The 26,715-nt window shown below is 41.1% G+C and overlaps 1 protein-coding gene across 1 annotated transcript in view; it reads left to right on the top strand.

The window, feature by feature from the left end:
* Nucleotides 1-4,060: 4,060 nt before the first annotated feature.
* The window catches only part of PELI2 (pellino E3 ubiquitin protein ligase family member 2), a 44,602-nt gene continuing 21,947 nt past the window's right edge, over nt 4,061-26,715 (top strand). Inside the window, exon 1 of the mRNA XM_031066154.1 lies at nt 4,061-4,248. Within this exon, the coding sequence (XP_030922014.1) occupies nt 4,090-4,248 (159 nt within the window). The 5' untranslated portion in view covers nt 4,061-4,089. The remainder of the gene's footprint in view (nt 4,249-26,715) is intronic.

Here is a 26,715-nt window from a genome sequence, read left to right as displayed (position 1 = left end):
ATTTGGAGCTGTTGTACCAAGTAACAGAACTGTCATTTACTCTTTACTACTGTCTAGGCTGGATTTTTTTTTTAAAACAAAGCCAAAATAAACATAAACCAAAAAAGCTTGTGTAACAAGCCTTCTGACAAATAGTTCAAAGCTTGTTGCTAATCTCTGAAGTAGACAAATCCTTGTAGTAGTACAAGTAGTACAAGACTTGTAGAAAGTAGGAGCTTGCCACAGTGGACTGTGGGAGAGAGCAAGTGTGGTCTTGCTCTCCAGACAGCCCTGAATTCAGGAGGAGGAGAGGCTTTCATTACACATCCCAGCCATGGGAAAAGCTTAATTGGAGTTTGCAGCTCATTGTATACCAAACTCTTCAAGTGTTTGATGTAAATCTGTAGGAAACTGGCTTTGGTAATTATGGTGCCCATAGCCCATGCCAGCACCACTCCCTTATTTGCAAGGAATAGTGCTATCAACTGAGATAATTATCCCAGGAGGTTTCATGATGCAGCTTGTCCCAGTGCTGCTGTCACTGAGAGGCATTTGGAAAAGCACAGGACTGCTCCTTCTATGTGTGCTGGTCTGATGAACATCTGGAGAACTTCCAAAGTCCCCCACACATCTGTGTGTGAGCAGGGTGCTCTCAGAAATGATTGCTCTGTCCCTGTGAATTGATTTTTTTCCTAGTTTGTTTATTAGTTGGAAACATTAGTTCCAGGGTTTTTGGTGGGTGAAGGAGAGTTCCAGCTGCAGTTCTTTTGGTAGTACTGGTCTTCTTGTGAAGCCAAAAGTTGTGTGCTTATGTGCTGGTCCCTAAGGTGATCCTGGAGCTGTTGGAAGAGTGCAAAGGAGATGGGAAATGGCTCCTGCTTGTGGAGTGGCTTTGTGAGAGGAAGTGTTTGGTGATGGGGAATTTGTGTCCTCAATCCTTGTCCCTTCTCCATAGGTGAAATTGATTTTTTCCTAGTTTGTTTATTAGTTGGAAACAACATTTGTTCCAGGTTTTTTTGGTGGGTGAAGGAGAGTTCCAGCTGCAGTTCTTTTGGTAGTACTGGTCTTCTTGTGAAGCCAAAAGTTGTGTGCTTATGTGCTGGTCCCTAAGGTGATCCTGGAGCTGTTGGAAGAGTGCAAAGGAGATGGGAAATGGCTCCTGCTCGTGGAGTGGCTTTGTGATGAGACAGAGTGGAAATTTTTTCAGAGCAGAAATCCATTTTGATTTTGGTGAGATGTACATCTTTGAGTTAAGTCTGCAGTTTGAAAACATAGCTGTTTAGTCATCACACACTTTAGAGGAACTGTTTGGTGATGGGGAGTTTGTGTCCTCGATCCTTGTCCCTTCTCCATAGGTGATTCCATCCTGTTGCTGCTCAGAGGGAGGCACTTGGTGCTCGCCCAGGCTCTGCTCAGTGGAAGGAAGAGCAGAGAGCGATGGAGAGGAGAGGCCAGGGAAGGTTTTGTTGTAGTTCTTTGTGCCTGTGTTTAGAAAATCTGACTCAGCAAGGTGTGGGCAGCTATTCCTCCTCCAGGGTGCTGAATCCAGCTGTGTCCTGTGGGCCAGCTCCTGTTGGGAAGGAAGGCAGGGCCGGGCAAGGCTGTGGAGCTGCTCAGGAGCAGGGAGCTGCCATGGCTGGCAGGATCCCAGGGCACCACTGCCAGGTCAGTGGGCATGGATGGAGCTTGCTCAGGGCTGGGAAGCACAGGTGTAGCTGCAGTGCCATGGGAAGGGTTAATTTGTGGGGAACAGCTTGAGGGACCTGGCCTAGGAAAAATAAAGGTGTCTGCTGGTTGTGGAAAGAGGCAACTTCTCACATCCTCTTTTTTTCCCGCTTTTAAAACATGTGTGTGTCTCTAGGAATTGTCCCAGCTCTTTCTACCACTGTTGGATCAAAATCAAACTTGAAGGTTTATAATTGAAGCATAACAAATCATAAAACTACCACTCAGTTCCTCCTGCCCTTTGTGGAAAGGAAATGTAGAAATGGGCATAAGGAAAACCTTCCTGAGAATTTATCAGTGCTAAGCAGGGTGAATGAGTTCAATGTTCACTTTGCTTGTATTTCCTTCCTATTTGAAGACTCCAAAAGATCCTTTAGCCTTGAGCTACTTTATTTATGCATTTTAAAAGTAATTAAACCCCACAGAGACCTGAAATGAAATAGAGTGGACTTCTCCCGTTAAAACTGTGTTCTGAAAATGAAGGAAACCCCTCCACAAACAATAAAACCCCACTTGCCTGGTTCTGAGTTCCAGTAGAACTTCTTTAATTCAGTGCTGTTTTAATTCAGCAGTTACACAAGTATAAGAAAAATCATTAGTTACAGGTTATAAAGCTAGCAATGGTAATCTATAGTAGTTTTGTATTATTTCTGAGGGAATTGTTACTTTTTTAGGTTTCCAGATAAAAATACTGGTAGAAAGAATGTTGTCTTCAAGTTAAAACTTGCTGGCGTATTCCTGTTAACAGTGTCTTTGAAAGAAAGCATGTGTGTGTACCCAGGGAGATTGAAATGCAGAACCAAGTAACTCCTATTTGAAGTGCTGGTATTAAGGCTGCCTGTGGAACATTTTGATAGATCTTTCTAGAGATTGGTCTCTTGTGATGAGGATCCATAGGCTGCACTTCTCTGGAGTAGAGTTAATAACAAATTTCCAAGGTGCAAGTAGGCCTGGCATAATAATAGTGATTTACTCCTCTTGGTTTTGTGCTGTGTTAGGGAATCTCCTTTAATATTCCAGAAAGACCCAGTAGTCTTCCCTGTGAAAATGGGAGTGAGAGGACAAGTTCAGCTGGAAGTCTCAATTTTCTGTGTGGCTTTAGCATCATGTATTAAATGTACATTTTTTAAATGTCTGTGTTTTAAGTTCTAGAGCAGTGAGATTTGAGATAATTTTTATCTTAAATCTGTTCTGGCTTGTGCTCAGTCATTCAGCAGTCCGGCCCTTGGGATTCCTAGAAGGGTGGGAGGCTCTCCAAGTGCATTCTCCTGTTACACAAATATACAGGATGTAATATTTGTATCATTATCATTACATACACAGGATGTAATGAGAAAAAAATATTCTGGGTTACTGCATTGCTGCCTTTCCTCTTCATATTCTTTTTCTGCCTGCAGTGGTAACCTGTAATCATAAGGACTGTAGGAGAGGGATGCATGAGATCAGTGTAGAACAGACCTCCCCAGTAAGACAGAAGAGATTTATCAGTGGAATAACATCTGTAGTTTCTTGGGCAAAATTCTGAAATCTCTGAGGATCAGGAATAGAAGATTCAGTAAAGCCCTGAAAGCTCTTCCAGCTGAGAGTTGGCAGGAATGGTGGTGAAAACCTGACCTAAATCTTGGGGGTGAGGTGCTGGTGAATTCCATGCTTGTGCACTGCAAAGAAATTTCCAGTTGATCCCTTCCCTGGGGAAGGAGCTCTGTCCCCTTGAGGCTTCAGACTTCTCTGAATAATTAATCCATTGGGTCTGTGTCCTCAGGGAGAGATGAAAGAACTGTCAAGGGCTCCTGTGTTACACCTGATAAAGAAAGTCATTAGTGAGGCTTCAGATAGTCACATAAATTAAAAACACTTGCATCCTCTTTCCTTAATAATTAATAGATGAAGCCTTTAGCATTAAAGTTTTGTAAAAAATGGGGGAGACACAACTAGAAAAGCATTCTGTATGGGTAAAATTCCTTTCTCATAGTTTTACTTGCCCATAAATTACTTTGGTTTTCCATGTTGCCCCTGTTCTTCCTCCAGTCCTGCCTGAGATGTGGGCAGATGGGTAGTAGGGTAAAAACATTTTAGAACTCCTCACGTTCTGAAATTAAAGTGAAGATGTAGAGTTTGTTCTTCTACATTCCTTTGATTTTAGAGGTAAAGAAGTGTCTCTGTGGCTGGAAAAACTGAGTATTTCATTTGTAGTTAATTACCTTTTAAATTAGAATAAAATTTCAACCATTAGTAGGTAAAGAATGTTTGAATGCTCAATTCAGGAAGCAAAACTTAGCCTGATTGTTATTTTTTTTTGTTTTGCCCTATGCATTTGATGATCCCAGAATATTGTGGCCAAATTACCTCTCTCTCCTTTGCTGTATTCCAAACTGATGGTGTTTTATGCTAAACTTTTTTTCCTTTATTTCCAGGTACAATGGATCCCTCCCTAATGGTGACAGGGGGCGCAGGAAAAGCAGATTTGCCCTTTATAGACGATCTAGAGCAAGTGGAGTTAAACCCAGCTCTGTCCATGTCATCTCTACTCCTCAAACTTCAAAGGTATGTAACACTGGCAATTCCTGGTTTTTGATGATCCTGAGTGGAGAGCAACTCGGGTATTGCTGCTGATTTACCTTGCTGCCTGTTTATTCTGTGCGTGGAGGATACTTCTGTTTAATGAAGAGGCTGCAGTGGATTTGCTTTCTGGGGTATATAGCTTTAATCCAGTTACCTGTTTAAAATAGTCTGTAAACTCAGGTGTGAGATAATCTGACCTTCCTGCCTCTGTTCAGAAACCTTGCTGTCAGTGCTGATTGTTTTATCTGAGCCATAGAGTACATGGGTTAAAACCACAAAAAGTATTTTAGTTTCTTTCTCACTGGAGTGATATTTCTTTCCTCTTCAGGAAGATAACTGACATGCTATAAAAAATGTTCTGATCCCTTTGGGCCTTTCATTTTTCTTGCTAATAATGATACTGTAGAAATTTTTACCTGAAGTTGAGTGTGGGTGAAGGAGGAAAAGCAGCAAAGTTAATGTATTAACACAGTAACATACTAATGTATAGAACTGTCCAGGTCAGAGTTCTGGTGGTGGAATGTATTTCAGGCTGCAAAAGCTCTTCCTATCTCCATTCTCAAAGCCTTTTTCTTAAAGCAAGAAGTGAGTAGAGTTTATTGGAAACTGGAGGGAGAGTTCTGTGGTGGCACTCACACAAGAGGATGGTTTGTATGAAATGTACCTCACTGAAATATATCTTGGGACAGAGAGAGAGAACTTACACCGTGCTCAGAAATGTCTTTTCTGACTTGGGCCAAGAGGAGAATGTTGTTTGATACATAGTATGGGACTGTTTTGTTTTTTAATACACAGCATATGCCTAACTTTATCAAAATACATGATATCAGAGCTTGTTCTCTTTGAACACAGTATAAGGCTTGCCTGCTGCAGAAAAATGTGGAGTCTTTTGGATTAAAAGTTACAGGAAATATTTTACAGTGTTTTTGTTAGCAAAATAAAAGCTTTTGTGAGTTAAATCTTCCTGATGAAATCAACCTTCAAAATAGAGCTGTAGTATATGTTGGTAATTCTGGTTTGTTGCTTAAAATGTAACAAATGGGGGAAAATGTGTTTTACATAGTGGATGAAAATATACACATGTTCTCACTGGATGATCTGAAGCATTTGGACTGCAGATAGTATTTCAGCATTTGAGTTGCAAAATATTTAAACACCTGGCAGACACCACAAGGAATCTGGTTAATGTTCATCTGTGGTGTTATTGTAGTGCAGATAAAATATGTGTGCTGTACAAATTAGTGCCCTTATAAAGATAGCAGATGATCTGGGACATTAAAGCCTTTCCTCTGAGCATTTGGATTCGGGTAGATGTGTCAAGTTGAATGTATTTTGCACTTTCTCTGAACCCTTAGAAAAGAGCTTTTGTGTATTTGTGCTGCTGTCTGGGGCAGGGCTGGTGGATGTGTGCCAGAACAGTGGTGCAGTGGCTCTCAGTGAGTGCTCTTCCCATGCACAGAAAGGACACTTAGATTTTAAAGATGCTGTCATCAGCTTTTCTCACATCTTAGGCACCAGAGCCTGAATTGTTTTACTGAGAATTGTTTCTGCATGTAACTGTGTAAATGCCTGAAGAAATATGGGCTAATAAAGAGTCAGCTGCTTAGTTCTTAGAAAATAATGGGCAACTTGACCTCAAAGGTTTAGTTGTGCTCTCAGTCTTTCAGTCTTGTATTTAAGAAATATAAACCAGCAGAAACTTATGCTGAACAGGATGTTAATAAGTTTCCTCCCTTTACATCCTTCATTTTAACTTTCCAGCTACCAATTTTCTGTTCTGCTTGTCTGTCACTGTAACTGAACCTGTGAGTAAAAACACAAGTGTAGGGAGGGCACTGATGCTTTTTGGGTGGTGGATTTAGCAGAGCAGGGAGAAGCCCTGACTGCCTCCATTGGTTTTGTTTCTGACAAACAGGCTTGAACAAGGTGCATGGCTGGTTTTATACTGATTGCATTAATGCAGCAGCTCAAGAACTGTGTCTGTCACCGATTTTAAGTTCGTGTGTCAGCCTGAACACTGCAATAGATGGGAAGAGGATGCTTGTCATGTTCCATTGTCCCTGCTGTGCAGGTGTCAAGGACAGCTGGGGTAGCAATGGCTTCAGTAGTAAATTTAGCTGAGCTAATTACATATGAATCACTGCCTTTTGTTTTTTTCCACTGAGCACTTGTTTTTTGCCACTCTGCCTTCTGAGGTGCTGAAGAAAATTCAGAAATATTTCCCTTCTGAGGGTATGTGGGTATATTTAGGGGAAAAGCAGTGCATAGGGTAGTAAGTCTCAAGTTTTTTCAGAGTTGTTATCATTGTTAAAATACACAGGAATCTCTTCAACATTATGCACTGGACTTTAAACCTATTTTATTAACTCTGTGCTTAGGCACCATTCAGTAAATTTTGTGGTTTCCCCTATTTGATTTTTTTCCAGCATTGTCAAAATTGTTTTTACTGTAAAACTCTTCTACTGTCCTAAGCTTGTCTGTGTGGACATGTCTGGGGTAGGGGTTTGGGGAATGGAGGACTGTGAATCTTCATTAACTGAGTATGGATCTTTCTAATGATTTTAATAATCTTTTTTGCTGAATTAGAGAGTTTCTTTCAAAATCATCACATCACAGGAGAAGCCATTCCTTGCCTCTTGACCTGGGTCTGATGATGAAGGGGAAGGTTTATCAGTCACTGTAAGAGAATTTGTGAAAACCTTCCTCTGACTACCAAACTCGGGTATAAATTTGCTGTTGGCTCATCATAACATATTTAGGGTTGGTGATTTTTATTTTCAAGCTATTGGAGCTGTTTAACAGAGTCAGAAGTCGGCTGTAATGTTTATTTCATTTTGTTGAGTTGTGTTAACTGTTGTTTTCATGCACAATATTTAATGCTGTGAAACTCCAGTCAGTGTCTGCTGATGTCTGAAATGATTTCAGGATTTACTTGGGCAGAAATTTTCCAGTAAGTGCTGAACTTCAGGTGAGAGTGGGATAAAAGGTTGTCTTTAGAATAATCACCTGGGAATGATGGGATGCTAAACTGGACTTCACTGGGTTTTGGGAGGAATAAGGGAGACTTTAAGGGTTTTTTGTGTTTTGGGGATTTGTGACTTTTTTTTGGTTGGGGATATTTGAGTCTAACGGGGAAAGAGGTGTCTGACTGAAAATGAAACTGGTTTAATACCACTGTGGAATAATATTTGAGGACACTGTTTTTCTTGCAGATCTTAAGAGGTCAGTAATATGCTGTGGAAATAAAACTGTATGACCCCAATTCCTGCAGAGTGTGGATGTTCCTGTTCCAGTCCACATCCAGTCTCTTGATTCAGTGCATCACTAGGTTAACACTTTGCCCTGTACAAGCACAGGTGAATCTTCCCTCCTCATTGCTCCTCTTCATGACCAACCCTGGCTTCTTGCTGGATGTTTTTAGTTGGGATTCTTTTTGTGGAACAGTGGGAGAGAACTGCCCCAGTCCCATATGGGAGCGGTGCTGAGCATTGAGCTCACTGATGTTACTGGGAGCTCTGATCTTAGAATCCCCCATGACTTTGGCTCTGTGAGCATTTGGATTTCTCTGTTGGCTTCTGACGCTTCAGAATTATTTCCATGGGCGTGAAGTTTAGAGAAGTGAAGAAGGGGCTTCATGTGCATTTGAATTACCTGAAGTATGGGATTAGGAAGCAGGAATTGTTGACAGTAGCCCTCCAGGGTTCCCCAGGATTACTCTGGAAACATGACTGAATTTCCTTGTTACAGTGTGGATGGCAATTGAGACTTTCCAAAGTATTAAGTCAGTGGGCAAGAGAATATAACTGCTGAGCATTGGAAGTATTCCTTTTTAACAAGGGAATGTTGGGCTTTCCTAAGTGATTGCATGTGTAATAGTGACTCCAGAAAAGATTCCAAATACCTTTAGAATTGCTGAAGACTTGAAAAACCCCACCTTTAAAATCTTTTTATGGCTTGGTGTGTCTTGGTATTTATTATGTCTGTCTTTCTTAGGATCAAAGTTTTCTTTTGGTAACCTGTGGTAGATAAAGGCAACCTATTTTCTCCCCTATGAAATGACTATTTCAAGCTGACTGAGGAAGATCTCTCTTGACTTCCAAGTCCAATTACCTGCCGAGTTGGCTTCTGCTTTGTGCTATCACAACAGCAGCTTGGATAGTCACTGGCTGGGTTCCTGCAGCTCTAATCAAGTTTCCTGCTGCTGCTGGAGAAGAACAAAACACAGCCATACGAATAATTATTAGGTCGGGGAGAGAGCTGCAATTTGTGCTTTGAGTGACGAGAGAAAATGAAAGTATAGGATTCTTGTGATTAGTGATCTACTGTAGATATTGCATCTGCTTTGACATACTTTGAATTGGGAGTAAAAAGGCCGCAAATCCTTTTGGCACTGACAGCTTTTTGGTGTTCATGCTGAATGAGAGCTGTAGAGCTCAGCTGCTGTCAGGAGGATGCTGTGTCTGTCAGTGGCTTCTCTCTTTCCTGTTGGGCTTATTTATGGTCTAATCAGTTCATGGAGCACTAATTTGTTCTGAAGTAACTTAATCGCATAGGTGTCTCAAGAGCCCTGGCTTGTGCAGAAGCAGCTTTTTCTTGGCTCATCAGACTGAGTCTGCTTGAATAATAGTTTCCTTGGTGTAATGTCCTTTTCTTCTATTAAATGAGCATCATCTTAACATGCTAACTCCCTACCCCTGTGCCCTTGCAAATAGCAGGGAATGGTTAGGCGGGAGAAGATGGTTACACCAATTTCACTGGTAGGGCTGAATAAATAACAACCCTTACTTGGTTTGAAACCCTCCCTCCTGAGCTTTTGGGTCTGTGTCAAAGGTTTTGGAAAATAATTTTAGAGTGTTTTCTAACAAAACCCAGATGTTTAGTGAAGGAAGGGGAATTAAAAATTGCTGAGGTCTACAACAATTATTTTTTTATGACTTAACGTTGCTTTTTGTTTTCATGCTCTCCCTTCAGAGGATAAAAAAAAAATCAAAAAAATGCTTTCCTTCTAAACTCTCTTTAAACTACATCTGCTCTAAATCAATATTTTAGAGCTGATTCTACTTGAATGTGGTGCCCTTTGAAAGCAGAGGAGGATGCAGTGATCACCAGGCTGATGTCAAGAAACTGGGGAACATTTCATTTCCCCATACGCTTCCCTTGGCTTCCTGCAGGGAGCCAGGCTGTGGGAGCACTGCTGTGCAGGACCTGTCACTTTGCAGCTTCCTTGACCATGTCAGAAATAACCTGGGGGGTTTGGGCTTGTGAGAATGCAGAACCAGGGAAAGGAGAGGCTGCATCTCAGCTGAGGTTTAAGTGTTGTAGTGTAAGGTCAGACACTGCAAATCCTGCTGCCCATCATGGAATGTCTTGGATTTCTTTGTGCCACGGGAAAAGTGACCAGTAGGATTTGTACTGGAGATGGCAGAGCCACTTGTTTCCCTGGAAGATGAAAATTTCACAGCTTGAGCTTAATGTAGCATGACTTGTTTAAAACTGTCTTGTTCCAGTTTGACTGGTTCCTGCATGCTTCCCCACCGTTCCCCAGAATTTAGAGTGGAAATTTTGGACCACCTGCTGTAGTGGTGAAGCTCTGTCCTGTTTCATATTTATTCTGTTTGGACTCTCAATTGCCTGGAATAGGATCTGGTCTTGTAATCCTGAAATGGGTCTGGTCTTAGAATTGTATGTCTCCTGAGAGCTGGGCTGCTCTGAGCTTCCTAAAGGTCAGAAAAGTCCCCAGTCTGGCATGGATCAAATGAAGCTGGATGGCCTGAGCACAGTATTTCTGCCTGTGTGCTGGTACTGCCTTTGGAACTTGTTGGGGATAACTCAATGCAAGCTGGCAGTACTGAGGGAGATCCTCTTTGGAGTATTAAAGTGGTGGGGATCTGCTGCGGTGTTCAGGGGTTGGGTGGGCTGTGCTGGAGCACAGCTGGGAGCAGCCTGATGGCTGCAGAGCCTTATATCCAACTGTGAGAGCCTGGGACTGCCAGCAGCTGTAATACAGGAATTCCTCTTCTCTGTAAAGGTTGTTTCATGCTCAAAAGAAAGAGCCATGGCAAGGGGAATGTGGCAGCTGATAATGGATATGCTTTTTCTGTTATCTCAAAGTAAATTGTCTTAAATGGATGGAACATTGTGTTTTGGAAAAGTCAGGTAGTGTGTACTCAGAGTATGGAATTGCTCTCCTGGAACAGGGGAGTTGGAACTGCGTCAAAGAGGAGATGAGACTTCTCTGCTTCAAGGCTTTGTTGAGAGGGGCAATTATTTTGAAAACACAGAAAGCAATTGAAGCATCGTGGGCCAACAGTAACTTTCCAAAGAAACAAACAGCTGCTACTCCTGTTTTACAAATTAGAAAATACTTGTTTTCCAGAGTGCTTCGAGATTTTGTTGATGGAAAGAATAAAATCTAAATATTTCTCTTTTTGGGAGTCTCTTATGACTCCATCTGTAAAATGAGTAATGTTATCTGTTTGCCAAGAGAAGAACTAAGAGGGGTGACTCTCTTGTGACATTCAAAGATTCCTCTTTCTACTCTGTAGGTCTCTTGTCTGAGACATGTTTATGCTTTCTTTTGGGTGTAGATTTACTTTGTTTTGAGATCCTGCTGGTTTGTTCCTATTCAACACCAAAGACCTCACAAATATTTGAGGAGAAAGCAGGGAGTACTTTATCCTGATAATCTCTTCAGAAGGGATGTATCCCCAGCAAAGTGCTTATTGGCTGGATGCTCCAAGCCCTTCAGCTCTGCTTGCAGAAATTCTCTGGCAGTCATAAAGCAATCCAGAATTCTTCAGCACTGTGGCTTTGCTTCTACAAGATCATTATCTTTTTTTTTTTTTATTATCCCTGAGGTGTCCTTCCATGAAAACAAACGAGTCCAGCCACTGGACCGACATCAGAGCTTGTACTTAGGTGACCTCTGTGTCAGACTGTGTTCTGTACAGACTTGCCTTGAAATTCTGCATGTCTCTTGTCCACAGTGATTCTGCCAGTTCTTCAAGAAGTTCTGGACTCTGCAGATGCCTGCTGTGAGATAATGCTTGTGGTAATCTATACTTTGGGCTTCTAATTTCAGTAGCAGCAGATGCCTATCGCTTTGACTTGAGGAAGCTCATTAAAGGCCCAGCACTCTCAGCTTGCTCTGTTCAGCCTTCCCCCAGCTCTGAGGGATCTCCCTTCCCCTGAGTTCACCACAGCCAGGGAATGATGGATGCTTTCCTCTCTGCTTTTTGGTACCAGGGAAGGGGTATCACTCCCTGGCCACCTGAAAAACTCTGGTCTTGGTGCACCAAGCTGAGGATTGCACATTTCCTGGGAACTGTGGCCTGAGAGCAAGGCCAGTGTCTGAGCAGGGATCTGTCTGCAGCTGGGGTCATCCTGAATTGTTGCACTCTCAGCCTTGTGTTGACAACAACAGAGATGTTCCTGGGAACCTCTCCTTGTAAGTTTAAGATACTGAGAGACACTTCTTTCTCTTTTGCCCTGACCCCAGGATATGAAAAGGGGAAGCAAGTACAAGTTTGAGTTCTATGTATTTAGTTTTCTTTCATGAAGCTCATGAGCCAAAGAAGCTCTGTTTCCAGGGCCTGTAGCTGCACAAATCTGTTTCTCCTCCCAGATTTCACAACTGATTGAAGGCTTAGATGACAAAGCACTCCCAGTCTGCAGCTTGGAAAACCCTTGTGTCTAAACCAATTCTGTTCAGCATTGGTCAGGGGTGTTCTTGAGCAGGGGGATCTGAAAAGAATATGGAACTTCCCTGGTGAGATAAACCACATTTTATACTTGCACTACAGCAATGCAGATGTCTGGCTTTTATTGCTAACCTCAAATCCCAGAGAAGTTTAACAGAGGAGATGCTTTGTTTTGAAGTATCAGATGACCCCTGAAAATCAGGGCTTCGTGGGACCAGAGCATGCACATTTACACCCTGGTGACTGGGGAATATCTGAACCTGTAGCAGCTTGCTTGTTCTCCAGCTCTTTGGGAATTCAGTGGAAGCTGTTCTTTGGGTAGTGAGCTAGAGCCTCTGAGGGTCAGAGCTTCTGTTCCCTTCCCCAGACACTGCTCTTCCTAACAGTGCTGCTGCTGTTTATTTCAGCTTTATTTCAGCTGCATGAGTCCAGAATTCCAGAAGAGGCAATTAAAGAAATCATATTCAGAGAAGGTGAGGGAGAGGTGCTTTTTCGTGCTTGAGGTTTTTAGAGTTTGTATTACTAAAGCAGAACTTCTGTACTTCATAAATGCAAATAAAATTGTGTGAATGATCAAGAAACCCTTCAGTGGTTATGGGCTGATTTCTATAATTTGTGACTTTGAGGTGATGGACTTTAAATATACAGGCCTAACTAGTTCTTGAATTTTCTACAAAGGTTTGGAGGGAATGTTGAATAGGACAGTGAGAGGAAATGCACAAAAGCTGGAAGGGGGCCTGAAAGAAATTCTGGGGAGGCTTTATGGATTACTTTTGACTTGTAGCCTTCCTATATTGGTGTTTACCATTATAAACTTTGGACGAGAGGCTACAGTGTAAAACATGCAGGAGTTTTTCCTCCTCTCTGTTATCTCTACATTAGCATTTGGTTTTCCACACCTCTGTCTCTTCTTCAGCCCACCAAAGAATCTTCCAGTGCTGAAGGTCAGGAATGAGGCAGTGCCTTGGTGGTCCAGGTGGGAGGCAGGGAGGACAAAGCTGACCTTGCTTCAGCTGCTCCCAGATTGTTCCCAAGGAAAAGCTGGCCTTGGAAAGCTGGATTGTGAAACTTGCAAAAAAGCACATCAAGTGTTCTCACTAACTCATCCCTTCTCCTCCTCCAAGCTTTCTCAAATCTTTGTTTGGTGTTCTGTCACAAAAATTGACTCTGTTGCTACTTGAGTATAATAAATAAACTGCAGAAGTCAAAACAAAATGTTTGCAATTTTGTTAGAGAGACAGCCCATATTGAATGTCTTAAAATATCCCTGTGTCATGATCTTGCCTGTTACTGGAAACACTCTCTCTAACTCTCCTTTTCTTTGGTTAAAAATACCTTGGTTGTTTAATGTTGTCTCTTGGTATCTTTGCACTGTAGTAGCAAATACTGCTGGGGTTGAAAGTGTCACTGTGCCATTATGTGATGCATATAAAAACAAGGCTCTTTCTGAGGAACCTTTTTTTCATCTCCAGATGAAGATGCACTTGCTAAATTTAGAGGTAGGGCTCTGATTTTTCTCTGACTGCTGAGAAATTCTGTGTAGGAATCCTCTGATTAAAATTGAGCCATAATGCTAAATAAAAATCTATATGTGCATTCCAAACACAGCATGCCAAGGGAGAACACCATCACACAGTGTGGCTCTGTGAATGCACTGAGGTTTTTCCAGGCTGAAGTAGTAATTGGTTTTTACTTGGTGGGAGTGAGTTACCTCATTTAGCCTTAAAAACACGAAACCACTTTGAAACAGGAGTGTGGAGGCACCTTCCCCAGTCAAAGGCTTGATGGCTTCAAACACATCTGGGAAAAAGAGAAGATTTTGAAATGTAATAACTGATACTTCTGCTTCAGCTTGGACTGGGGCTGTGCAAAGGCTGAGAGGTGATAGTTACCTCCACGAGTGGATGTTGGAGTTTCCATAGAGCTGTAATCCATTCTGTTCAGTGTTTATCAGGCAATGTTTGGCTGCAGCACTGGTGGTGGAGCAATAATGTGAACTGGATGATTTCTGATACCCAAAGAGTCTTGCTCCCTGCTCAAGGGTAACAGTCCTGCCTAGATTTATTCTGAATAAGGCACTTTGCATTAGGTAAAAGCCCAAGGTCCAGCAGTGGAGAAATCCTTCCCTGTGGCAGCCCAGTGGAGAAAGCAGTGTCAGGGTGATGGAGGCTGAGGCTGGAGCCTGTGTTGGAACATCTGGAAGATGCTGAAGGTTTGGCTGGGCAGGTTTGGGCTCTGCAGGCTCAGGGGGGGCTCAGCTGAGCAGCAAGTGCTGCTTTAGAGCACATGGGTTTGGTCAAGGCTGCAGTGACTCAGCTGTGTCCAGAAGGCCACACCAATTTTGGTATCTCAGTTGCTGATACAAGCCTGGCTGAAGGTCGCTCCAGAAGGAACTGTAGCCAGTTTGTGTACATGGGATGTTTGACAGCTTGTAATCCTTTGTCCTTCGGTCATTTTTCTGCCAAAACCTTGAGTGTCTGCAGAGTCATTTTCTGAACTCCTGCCCAGATTTGGGTACTCTTTGTTTTGAAGTCAAGGAAGTTGTCTTCAAGGAAATGTCATATCCAGAATCATTTGTTAATTGTGCATAAATGGTGCATAGGCTGTCTTTTAGCAGTTCTTTCCCAGCTTTCACTTGCCAATTTGTGAGGTGTGTTGCTATCACCAGTAGAAATTCATAAATCACAGATAGAATCTGTCTATCTCATCAGCCTGTCCAGTGTTCCAGAATTATCTCAGCCTTGTGTTTCTCAGGCTTGATGCACAGGAAGGAGAGAACACTTAGGACACTTGCTGCCAGTACATGATATCTCTTCTTTATCATTTATATAACTTTTTTTCCTGTTGTGTATCAATGTGTATTTGAAGAACAGTGCAGATAAAAAGTAGATTTTCTTTGAAACAGAAATCCTCCTCATTCAAATATTATGTACTCACTGTCTCCAGACTGGTAAAAGCTTGCACATTTATTTGCCCTGATTTTTCTGTTTATATGCTTTATTTTGTTTTTCTTTTTTGTTTGTTTATGGTTGGATCTAGACACAGTGTTCCTCTTATTACTGAAATAGATGAGCAGTGTTAAAGAAGACATACAAACTGTTGGGAAGGAGAATGTAATTTACAATTATAATTCTTTCTCATGAAGCATTCACTACTTTTAAATCTATTTATTTAGTGCCTGCTAACTATAGGCAGTATGGTGATGATTGAATGCTTTTTCATGCAGGCTCATGGAGACTTGAAGCAGAATAAGATTCACCTTTAGAATTCACTGAGATAACTTTGTCAACAGCAAGAAATTGCATGCAAAGTGGAAAGGCCAAGAATGTGCTGAATGTTTTGACACATCATCAGTGCTATATTAATCTAATTTCTGATTGTGCCTTGCTGTACTAGTTCTCTATTAATAGTTTCTTATACCAAAGTATGTTTTGCTCTACACTGGGGGAAAACACCTTGCCTTGAAAATAGGGTTTGTGGTTCTATTCAAGTGCTTTTGGCAGAAACTAAGATTAATACCTGTCTGAGGCAGGTTGTGTCTCCTTGTCAAGTGGCAGATGGGTTGGTTGTCTGTGTAAACACTGAGACTTGCTCTGTGATGTGGTGTTCTTGCTGCAAAATTGTTGGGCTGGGACTTAATTCCAACTTTACCAGGATTTTAAAGCATCAAAAACTGGGGCTGAATTGAGCTCTTTGATAGTTATGATAATTGACAGACAGAATCTGGTTGTGGAAGAATGCATAGTATGAACTTTTTATGAGAGGATGACATTTAATGTGGAAATAAACTGACACAGAAGCTTGAGCTTTGTCTTCTTTCCCTTATGCACTGACACAGAAGCTTGAGCTTTGTCTTTCCCTTATGAATCACCTCCTGTGCATCTTAGAAATGCAGACATAATACAGAGTGTAAAGAAGAAATAGATTTCATAAATTGGTTTTCATAAATTTCATAAATTTGTAAGCCTGGGTTAAAGTCCTGCTGTTACTTTCCTTCCCATCAAACCTCCCCTCTCCTGTGTCCTGCCACTGACCTGTCCTACGCTGCTCCTTTCTGCTCCTTTGTCCCTGGGAAATGAGGGACACCAGGAGTCTAGACATTGGTTTTTGCTTTTTCTGGTTGGCCTATCAGTGGGATGCCTTTGAGCTTTTTAGGAAAACATTGCTGAACATTTTCTTTTTGGAAAGAAAAATGTTAAAACTGTACTCCTGGGGCTTTAAAAGAGAATTTTCCTTCTCATTTTGCATTTAATATATAAAACATGTATACACTGTGCTTAGCACTCACTACTGGTGTAGAGCCTTGCTCCTACTGGAATACACAGCAAGTAAAAATAGGCTGGTGTGCTCAGGAATTGTGAGATTTGATATGTCCCAGTTTTCATTTGTAATAACACTTCCACTGTGTTGGTCTGTCACTCCTTCTTGGTAATATTTTGATTTTTATTTCTCTTCTCTTGAGCTGGCAAAAGGAGAAGCTTGTTTTTGCCATAGCAAGTTTCTGTGCTGGTCTCTGAACACAAACTGCAGCAGTGCACCAACAGAATGGTGGGCATGTATTGACAGGATATTCCATATAATATTATGCTAAATTCCATATAACATTAGATCCAGAAGAGATTTTTAATAATCTAAAAATGTAGAACTACAAATTCATCTCTTCATCATTTGTTTTGAATGCCTGTGTTCATGAAAGTAGTTCAGAGCCCTTATGGTTCTGGCTTAAATCCTAAAATCTTCACTGAGTCCTAGGATTGAATTTTCATGAATAAACAAGATCTTAATTTTGGAAAGCAGGAAATGATAGGATTTGGTTGCATTGCTGTTTGTTCACATTTCTGTGAAGGGGAATCCTGGCTTGAGAGACATGATTCTGTAATTAGAATATTAGTTACACTAGATCACCTCTTTCAGCTTTACTGAAAATCAGTGCTTTTCACGCTTTGCTAAGTGAGATGCACAGAGACAAGCACTAAAAATTACATGTTACACTTCAAACTCTTCCTCTGTCTTGATATTTTCCTTGGTACTGAGGCCTTTTGCTGCTGAAGGGAAAAATGTAGGATACATGCTGTTCTTTCATAGCTCTCATTTCCTCAAAACTATTATTATTTTCCTTGGAAGCCTGTCTGAGCAGAAAGTCAGTCATGGTTCTGTGTGTCTGGTGACACAACACTGATGTGTCATCTCCCGGTGTCACAAATAAAATGAATCTTTCCAGGTCAGGACAGAATTTCAGCTCATTTCTCTCAGAGTATTTGCACTGGAGAAGCCTCATAGTAACAACTCAGCTTTTTTTTTTTCCTCCAGGAGGAATGTCTGCCTTTTGTTCTTACATCTCATTGTTCTTTTCTGAATGCCTTCCCCATAAGTGCTGTGTGGGTTTTTTTGTTTGTTTTTCTCTAAAACTGAAAATCTTGAATTAATTTGTGAAATGGTGTTTGAACTTCCTAACAGAAGTTAGTCAGGTTGATGTGCAGTGAGACAAAGCTGCAATTATCTCTATTTTTGTATTCCCAAGGGCCTTCATTACAGCAGCTCCTCTCTCCCTGCTGCCGTGTCCTGGCAAGGTGAGGTTCAGGATTCAACAGACACAACAAATTATTATTTTCTCTGTGTGTGTAGTGTTTCATCCCTGCTGATGGAACATTTAACTGGGGGTTTGTTTTTTTGTTTTTTTTTCTCGCTGCTGTTGTAGGAACAGGAGAATCTGTGCGAGTTCAGACAGACCTTGTATTATTGAATACTTGTTTGGTAGTTGTCTTGGTTTGAAAAGACAGGTGCTGAGGAAGGCAGGAGCCTCCCCTGAAATGGAAAATGTAAACCCCCTCCCTCCAAATTATTATGATTTTGAAAGTAAGAAGCTCTCAAACAGAGATATGGGAATAGGAATAACATTTCTTTACTAGGAAAATTAAAATACAAATGCAATAGTACAAACAAACAAAAAAAACCCAAAACAAACCAAAAATACACTGCCAGAGTCAGACCAGGAGCTGCTCCCCTGTGTGTCAGGGGGTGGCACAGCCCCATCCCATGGGGGCTCAGCCCTCCTGCAGTGCCAGCTGTGCTGCTGCTGGAGCAGGGATCCTGCACAAGGGGGGAGTTTTCCTCTGCAGCTCCAGGGCTGCTGCAGATGGGCCTGGGCTCCCTCTGGCAATGCAGGGCAGCAGAAAGCTGCTCCTCTGGCAATGCAGTGGGCAAAGGCTGCTGTGCTGCTCCAGGCTCAGATTGGATCCAGGTAGGAATGCTTGGCTCCTCCCCTGGGCGCAGCATCTCCCCATGGGATGCTGGAATTGGATCAGCCCTGCAGGGACACTCAGTGGCCATGGACAGCAGAGATCTCCTGGAGGGAGGATTGGTTGTGGGAGAGATAAAGAAAAAACTGCCCCATGAACAGAGGATAACTGCTCACAGATAGGAATGGAATACACACCCCCATTTCCAGCCTAAGACTGTAGTGATGTGGCAAAAGTATTGACAGTTCTGCTGCATCAGCTCCTCCACTGCTGTCAGCCAAAGACAGGGACACTTCAGCCCCGAAATGGCTTTAAACTGCTCTGTTTCTAATATTGCTTAATGCAATTTGACAGGCATATAATGCTCTAACTCTTAAAGCCTCTAACAACAATTTCATGATGGACTAGTGTGGGTTTAAGCAGGCTTTCCTGAAGTTTTAGGTTTGCTGATCCACCCCTGAGGGCAAGTACTTAATTCTTCCGACGCTCCAGACTGTTAGTTACACTTCATAGTTAACATTTCCTTTTTCAGGTAGTGCTTTGTCTTTTCATAACACTTAAGCCTCATTTAATTTGATAATTTTAGCTATCAAAGCTGAGGCTTGAGTGGCAATGCAAAACTGTAATAAGGATACATTTGGTTACAGACACAAAAACTGTCTTACATTCATATTTTCCTCTTCAGAAAATTGTCTCTGTTGTTCACCTGTTGTTTCAAGACCCTTTAAATATTTTTTTAACAAATAAATGCTTTTTTTGACTCATATATTTTAGTAGGACATAGTTCTTTTTTCATATTGGTGTCTTTACCAGCATTTAAGTATTGAGTGCAAGTCAGGGGAACTGAATAGTTTATTCATGCATTTATGACTCCTTGTTAAGGGAATGTCTATAATATTTTGAAAAGAATGTGCTTAAGTAGCTACCTGCAATTCACAGAGCTCTCTGGCTGGAAAGTGAGCTTTAGCTATTGTTCAATATTTATTTTTAGAAATTGTGGTAATGTGGAGAGGTCTATTCAAAATATTTTACTTAAAAGAGAGTATGTCAATATATAGATTTGGCAGGATGCAAATCCTGGCTTTTCAGATGCTCTCAGCAAGGAGAGGGGGGAGGAAATGTACCAAAACCAGTGAGAATTCAATGCTCTGGTGTTGTGCATTATTTTGTTGCATTTCAATGGAAGATAGATTATATGAGGGATGACCCCAGCAGGTCAGGGTTGAGATTTGTCACTGGGTTTGAAGACAAGGTAGAGTACCCAGGTGAACAGTCTGTGCTAAGCAGCAAATGGGAGAAAGTCATCTAGCAGGCTCTAGTCCCAAAAATTCCCTGCTTGCCTACACAATAATGCGAGGAATCTGACATTTCTGTGACTTGCTGAGTGTAAATGAGATGTTGGTGTAATAAAGGATACTTTGAGAAAGTGTATGAGGATGCAGTAAAGAGGAGTGAGGAATTCTAAACTTTATCCTCGTGTTCATGAGGGAGGGATCAGTTCCTCATCCATTTGGGTTAGATTGGATCCCTTTTCTGTCATGAGGCATTCTCTGAGTTTGCTGGGAGCAGGAGAGAGCCTGGCTGTGCCTTTCCCCAAGCTTGCACAGCACCTCCCTGCTGCCTTTTCATCCCTCTGCACACATTTTCTCCCTGAATTTGGGGAAAACAGCAGAACAGCAGGTGCCTGTTCACTGCAGGGTTATAAGGTGACTCCTGGTTTATTGAGGACTTCCTAGAAATACCATTTTCTAAATGAGTGTGTTCCCAAGGATCCTAAGTGGCTAAAGAGAGAGGGAGAGAGCACCTGCTGGCTTGGTAATTGATTGCTGGAGTGAGAACAGTGGGGAATTCCTGAAGAGCTTTAATGGTCCTCTAAGAGCTGCAAAGGGATAACAAGAGCCCAGGTCCCTGTGCAGGATGGGAATGTGGCACCACTGAACACTGAGATGAACAGTCAAAAAGACAGAAATGGAAAGGAGCTTTAGGTGATATTATCTTCACTGTTATCAGCTGGCTATTAATTAATTTAAATCCCAGTAAATTATTTGTGAAATTGGAATTCCTGAGCTGGTTACTAATGGGATTCCATAGTAGTGAGCAATTTTCCAGCATTAAATACATCACATGAAAGAAAACCTTTGAAAAACAAGAAAACACCAAATAACAAACCCCATAAATTTCATTTGATAAAACTGGTAGCAGTTCAAGTGTTAGAAGGGTAAATAAAATGAAACAGCTTCATTGAGTGGTTTGCCCATTTAAAAATGGGCTTTCTAAAAAAACACATTAGTTAGAATTAACTATAACCAAAATACTAGCAAAGTGAAATATGTGGAGGATTTCAGTATAGCCTATAGCTATTGCAACAGGGGCTGTGCCTTGGAAATGAGACTTGTCTCCAATTGGTAAAAATGTAATTCTGTAAAAATGGATTTCTGGACTGGGATGAGCAGGGAGTTGTGGAATTGAAGAGTCTGTGTTATCCAGTACAGATCTGCTGTCAAGTGTTCAGAAGGATTCTGAAATACTGGAGAGGATTCAAACAGGAGTAGCAAAACTGATTTGAAGGAGGGAATGGAGAGACTCTGCCTGGTATAGCAGCAAATGAAAACTGGCAGCTGAAATGAGCTGTTGGACAAGTTACTCACCACAACTGCCCAAGAAACCTGGCACAAAGTGCCTCAATTCGATTCTGAACTCCAGAAGCTGCCTAGCAATTTCTACATGCTGCTGTATGAAAACTGATTTCTTTGAAGAAATCTGGTTTGCTTTTAATTTAGTGTATTTTACACTTCATTGATGGAATCAAATTAGCATGAAGCAGATTGACATGTTTTAGCCAAATGTGATGCACTTAAACCAATGTGGGGGACAACAGGATGACTTTGGAAAATAGCTGGTATGGGGAAAATTTAACCTGATTAGGTAATTCTGTTTAAAAATCTAAATTATCTTTTCTTTGTGGTCTTTTGGAGAAAATATTAAGTGTGCAAAAGTTTTTGGTTATTCTGAAGCAGGTGATTGGTGTTGTCTTTAGGGTCTGGGTGGAGGGTGGAGTGAGTTGTATCCCAGTAACTGCAGGGTTTTGAAAATGATGGGAAATGTTCCTGTGTGTTGTAGTAGGCACTGTGCGCAGTGTGTGGAATGGGAGGGTAATGGCTGTTGTAAAAATAAATTAGGGCTGTTTGTGAGTAAGTGCTAAAATGGAACTTTTTTTTTTTTTTTAGGTGTAGAAAATGATGATGCTTGTAGTGAAAGTCTGTGTACATAATGTGGGGAAAAAAAAAACAAACCTGGGAAGCATTAGTGTGGGAAGATTAAAGGAAGATCCCATCTTTAGAGCCCATATGTGATTTGTAGCTCCAGCTCTGTCTGCAGAGACATCAGGGAAGGGAGTGAGAGCCCTGAGCCTTGATGGATGCAGGAAAACCCTCAGAGCTCTTGGGGCCTTTTGTTCCTGGTGCTTCATTAGGCAAAGCAGATGTGAGATTTAAGGGATTATTTGCTACTCCTACAGAGGCTCAACAACAAAATCCAATACCAAAAGACCTCAAACTCGAGTTTCTGTTTCGTCTGGGGAATTGTAAATTTGGAATGATACTGTATAAAGTGTAAAATGTAGTTTATAATCAACCACAAATTTTGGTTTATGGCTTCTGTGCCATCATTTAAAATCCCTGTTATTCACACTCCCTGACCTGACTTAACAGTCAGAGGGCAAATCTCCTGAGTGGAAATAATTTTACATCAGTTGCCACATACAGAAATGAAAAGGTCAGAATGAGATACAGTAATAAAAGGTGTTCTGAATTACCTATTACTTGTAATAGCTGTATTAATAATAATAGCAGAGGTTGAGAGAGCAGGATGGGTTAATGTAGCTGAATAAAACACCTTTTGGGTGTGAAATATTTTCTACATATTACCTTGCTTGTTAAAGAACACATGTCATTATCTCAGAGATTTAATAAAACATTGGAAGGTCAGTGCAAAAATGAATGTTTTGATAGGAGAAGATACACTGAGACAGAGGTAGTTGGAAGTCAGGCTGCAAGTGGGGAGTGCATTCAGTTATTGAGACACTCCAACCTTTCCTTCAATGTCTGTGGAACCCACAAGAGGTTCTGCTCCAGTTTTCTGAAAGGAATTCTTTAAGTAAGTCCAACTGTTGGTGTACGATTTGCAGGTAGAAAGAATTTTTGTGTTGGCACTGCACTCTGTGGTCTGCATTTCTGCAGCAGTGCTGTGCTATTAAGTTCTTGTTTTTAAGGATCAGTGAATCTCTACCAGCTTGCTGGGTGGTTGTTAAAAAAATGGATAATTTTTTTTCAGTTATAATTATATTAAATGTGAATTTAAATATACTCTTCATTTATATTGACTTTGAAGAGATTATCTTTTTTGGATTTCCATTTATTATATTTGCTCTAAAAATATGTAAGCTCTTAATTATTTTTTTTTATCTGGCATTTGATCTGGATTGCCATTTTCATCTGTTGTCTTTAATTAGGCTTCCTGCTGGGTTTTGTAGCTTTACAGTTCATACCTTGTGAAAGAATCAATTGATTTCAGTGCAGATTCCCACGATTACTATTCTTAAATTGCTTTCTTAGCTCAGCAGAGTGGTGGCAGAGTTCTTGCAATTTGATCTTCACAGCCACTGCTGTTTATTTAAAAAAAAAAACAGATTACTCATGATTTTTCTACAGCCTGCACGAGATGATTTGATAATTTATTTGTAGGCAGTGTTTGCTCTGAGGAGTCACCAGAGCTGCTTCTTAATTCACTCACCAGTGTCTTGGGGCTTCCTCTGGATACCATCCAAGTATTCCAGAAGTGCACAGGAATGTGACTAAAACTGCACCCAAAGCATGTGATTTCAGTGGTTTTAATTTTATATATATGAATATGTGTGTTCCAAATCATGTAACAACTGTCAGTAGGTGTTTAGTCAAGAGAATGTGAAGGGCAGGTGGGTCTGGAGATGGAGGCTGGTGCAGAGGAAAGGGACAGGGGAAATGATTTAAATGATTCTGGGATTTACGGGGCAGCTCTCTGGAAAGTCAAAATGGGTTTTTTGGCAGAGGGTTGCAAAAGGGAAATTTTTTTTCTTCCTATCTCCAGCATAAAAATGATGAGTGAGTAAGCAGTGATCTCTTGAGCTGTGTGTGAAATGTGTAGTGGCTGTTCCAAGTCCTGCTCTTAGTAAACCTGTAAAATTGTGGATAGTGAAGTGCTTTGAAACATGTCAAATACTGCTCTTAAAGCTCTCAGGAACATGTGTGTAAATTCATGATTTTTTCTTAAATTAAGCATTAATATTGAACACCTTTATCATCTTTATTATGGGCAGCCTGATAGTGCTGTGTGCTAAATACCCTTACCTGGCATGAGACTGGGATTCAGAGCTCTGCCAGGAGAAGAATCAACACAGCAAAGATTTTCCTTCCTCCTTGCTTAAACCTAGCTTAAACAACTGATTTAAGAAATCAAGTAGTTTAAGACACCAAATTAAAACCATTCCTTTAAATCAGTTAATACTGGGAAACACAGTTAATTTTTATGTCAAGAACTTCTACCCAGGCATGCTGAGGGGGGAAAAAAAGGTCCTTGAAGTGCTTTTTGCTGTATGTAATTTCATAAACCTGTTCTCCACATAAATGTGGGCTGCTTTATCCTAGGAAGCACTGGATATTCTATAACCCTAATTAAAACTGTGCCTTATTAACACTGTGGGCCTGCTAAGTGCATAGTGTCATTATTTAAGACTGTTACTCAGTGTTTGTTTCATTGAATATAAAGCCCCAAATCCCTTCTGCCACTGGGAAAATTGTATTTTTCATAGAAATAGTGACATATCCCATAATTTTGCTCTTGCAACACTAGATTTGTGCTCTACCTCTTTATTTTTAAAATAAAAAAAAAGATTTTAAAAGTGTAATTTTAAATATAATCTTTCTGTCTGTGTGTGTGTTCATATAATTTGGGTCTTATTACTAAAGATACATCTGGGGAAAAAGTGTTATTATGGGATGGAGTTGTGCCTCACTTCTGTCTGAGCCAGCCTGTTTTGGAGAGAGGCAAAGCAGGTCATATCAGTGGTGAAATCATGTTGTGTGAAGTGCAGAGCTTCTGATGAGCTGTTCTCTTATCTGACATTACATACGAATAGAAAGCAAGTTGCCTGTAAAGCTTGCTTTAAATTTTAATAAACTGTAGAAAAGATAAGTGGTAATTTCCTGATGTGGATGCCTCTAGTAGAGCCTGCTAAACCCAAATTCCAGGATCATAAATTTTAAAACGAATCTTTGTGGCTTGAAATTTTAAGCTGGCATGATAGATTTAAATTTTAGGGAAATAAATTTCCCTTCCTCCCCTCTGTCTGTATCAATCTTACTGAAAAATGACAAAAGATTCAAACTGGAGAACACAATGAAAATAACAGGAAGGGAGAGCAATAGAGGCCACTAATCCTCTAATTACTTTCTCTGAACACTGGGAATTGGGCTGCAGAATATCCTTCAGTACAATCTAGAGTAAGCTAAATTTATTCCATTCCAAAGCTGTAAAGGGAAGGATTTTGCTACCAACTCAGAATAGTAATGGGCCATGGTGGTCTTTATCTGATGGCAGAGAAACAGATGTGGCTGCTCTGTGAATGTCTGTCTGCAGATTTGAATTTTCTGCCTCTTAATTACCCTGTGCTCGCCCTTTCACACCCTGGGGTTTGAAATGGAGCTAAACAATTCCATGATTTTATAAACCACGGGGCAGAGCCCTCTGCTCTGGGCATGGGGGCTGAGGATGTGGCACATTTACAGCAGAATTCACAGAATGACCAGGTTGGAAGAGACCTTAAAGATCATTGAGTCCAACCCAGCCCCAACACCTCAACTGAACCCTGGCACCCAGTGCCACATCCAGGCTTTGTTAAACACACCCTGGGATGGGCACTGCACCACCTCCCCAGGCAGCCATTCCAGAACTTTATCCCCCTTTCTGTAAAAAACTTCTTCCTGATATCCAACCTGTATTAGGCACTGACTGTGTTGGATTCTCCTATAAATTCCTTTTGGCTGCACACTGATATCAAAGCTGTTTAGTGGCAGACATGACCTGCATTTTGGCTCAAATGCTCTCAGCCAGTTATTTTGTGCCTGTTTTGCTCACTAGTGTGCTGTTGGTATTGATGTTTTCCCCAATCCCTCATTCCACACTGAAGTTCAATAAACTCACAAAGATGCTGAAGTTAAATGCGTGGTTTTCAGCTGAACCTCCCTCTGCTGGTGTTGCTTGTTTTGTGAACCTGGCTGGTATCTTGGACACTAAAATTCTGGAGTAACACTCAGGCACAAAACATTCTGAGATAAATGAATTCTAAATTTGGTTGTAAGCACTTTGTTGTGGTTCTGGTGAGTGACTGAGAATGGGATTTGCTTTCTCACTGTGTTTCTCAGTTTGCAGGGTGGGGAGGCAGTGCTGGTCCCACATCCCCCAGAGCCCTGACACCTCCTGGCTGCTGAGATGGTCTTTTTTTCTCCTCCCTTGTATAATTTAGAAAGGTTTGGGATTCAGGGCCAGCCTTGTTTTCAGTTTTGCACAGATTCAGAGGCAGCACCAGAGGGATTTACAGTTACTTATATTTTGGAATGAGCCTGGCAGCTGCACATGTGGAGAGGGAAGCTCCTTGCTTCCCACTTGTTAGCAACTTGATTTTTCAACTTCCGTGCAGCACGTAAATCAGGATTTAATTCTGACTGCTGTTTAATGTATTGTCTTGTTGACTTAAATCACATAAGTAGCTCAGTTAAACACAGTTCAGAGTGTGTGTGTGTTTTAAATACACTAAGTTGTGTGTCAGGAATGTGAGTAAGCTGTGAACTTTGCCCAGGAAGATGCTTGGTAATGTGTATAAATGAGAAATTGAAAGGTTACAAATAAATACTGTGTTCACTGTGCACTTGTAGGGCTAAAGAAACCCAAAGTGATTTTTTTTTTCCACATGCAAGATGTGAGCTGTTAACCTGTTAGTGAATTGAGAGCTCAGATCATCCTTTTTATCCCTGTAGGAGCCAGATCCTACAGATTTACCTGTTTTGTGCCTTCTGCCCCCAGAAATCCCTTGTAATAAGGATGCTCTGTTTGAAAAGTGGGTTTAACATACTTTTGCCCAGAGCCACTGTCAAGTTTGCCCAACTTGGTTCAAGCACCAGTTGAACTATTTTACAGGATATTTTTTTATTATTGAAAGTCTCCACGGAGGAAATTGCTGCAAAGTCCAGTTTGCAATGACTTGTTGTAATTCCTGCAGCAATCCCAGACCAGTAAAAAATGATCTGATTGCTTCTGGGTTTGTTCTGTCAGAGTGTTTTCTATCAGGATAATATTCCATAGTGTGATTTCTAGAAAGCAGCTTCTGTCCCTTGATGGGCTCTATAAAATCTTAACTGCTTTCTAGAAGCACTGAATGGCTTTTTGGCAAGAAGAATTTGCCTTCCCCCCCCTCCCCT

This window comes from Geospiza fortis, unplaced genomic scaffold, assembly GCF_000277835.1.
Source record: "Geospiza fortis unplaced genomic scaffold, GeoFor_1.0 scaffold23, whole genome shotgun sequence".
In the NCBI taxonomy this organism is placed as follows: Eukaryota; Metazoa; Chordata; class Aves; order Passeriformes; family Thraupidae; genus Geospiza; species Geospiza fortis.
This window is presented reverse-complemented; position numbering and strand designations above follow the sequence as displayed.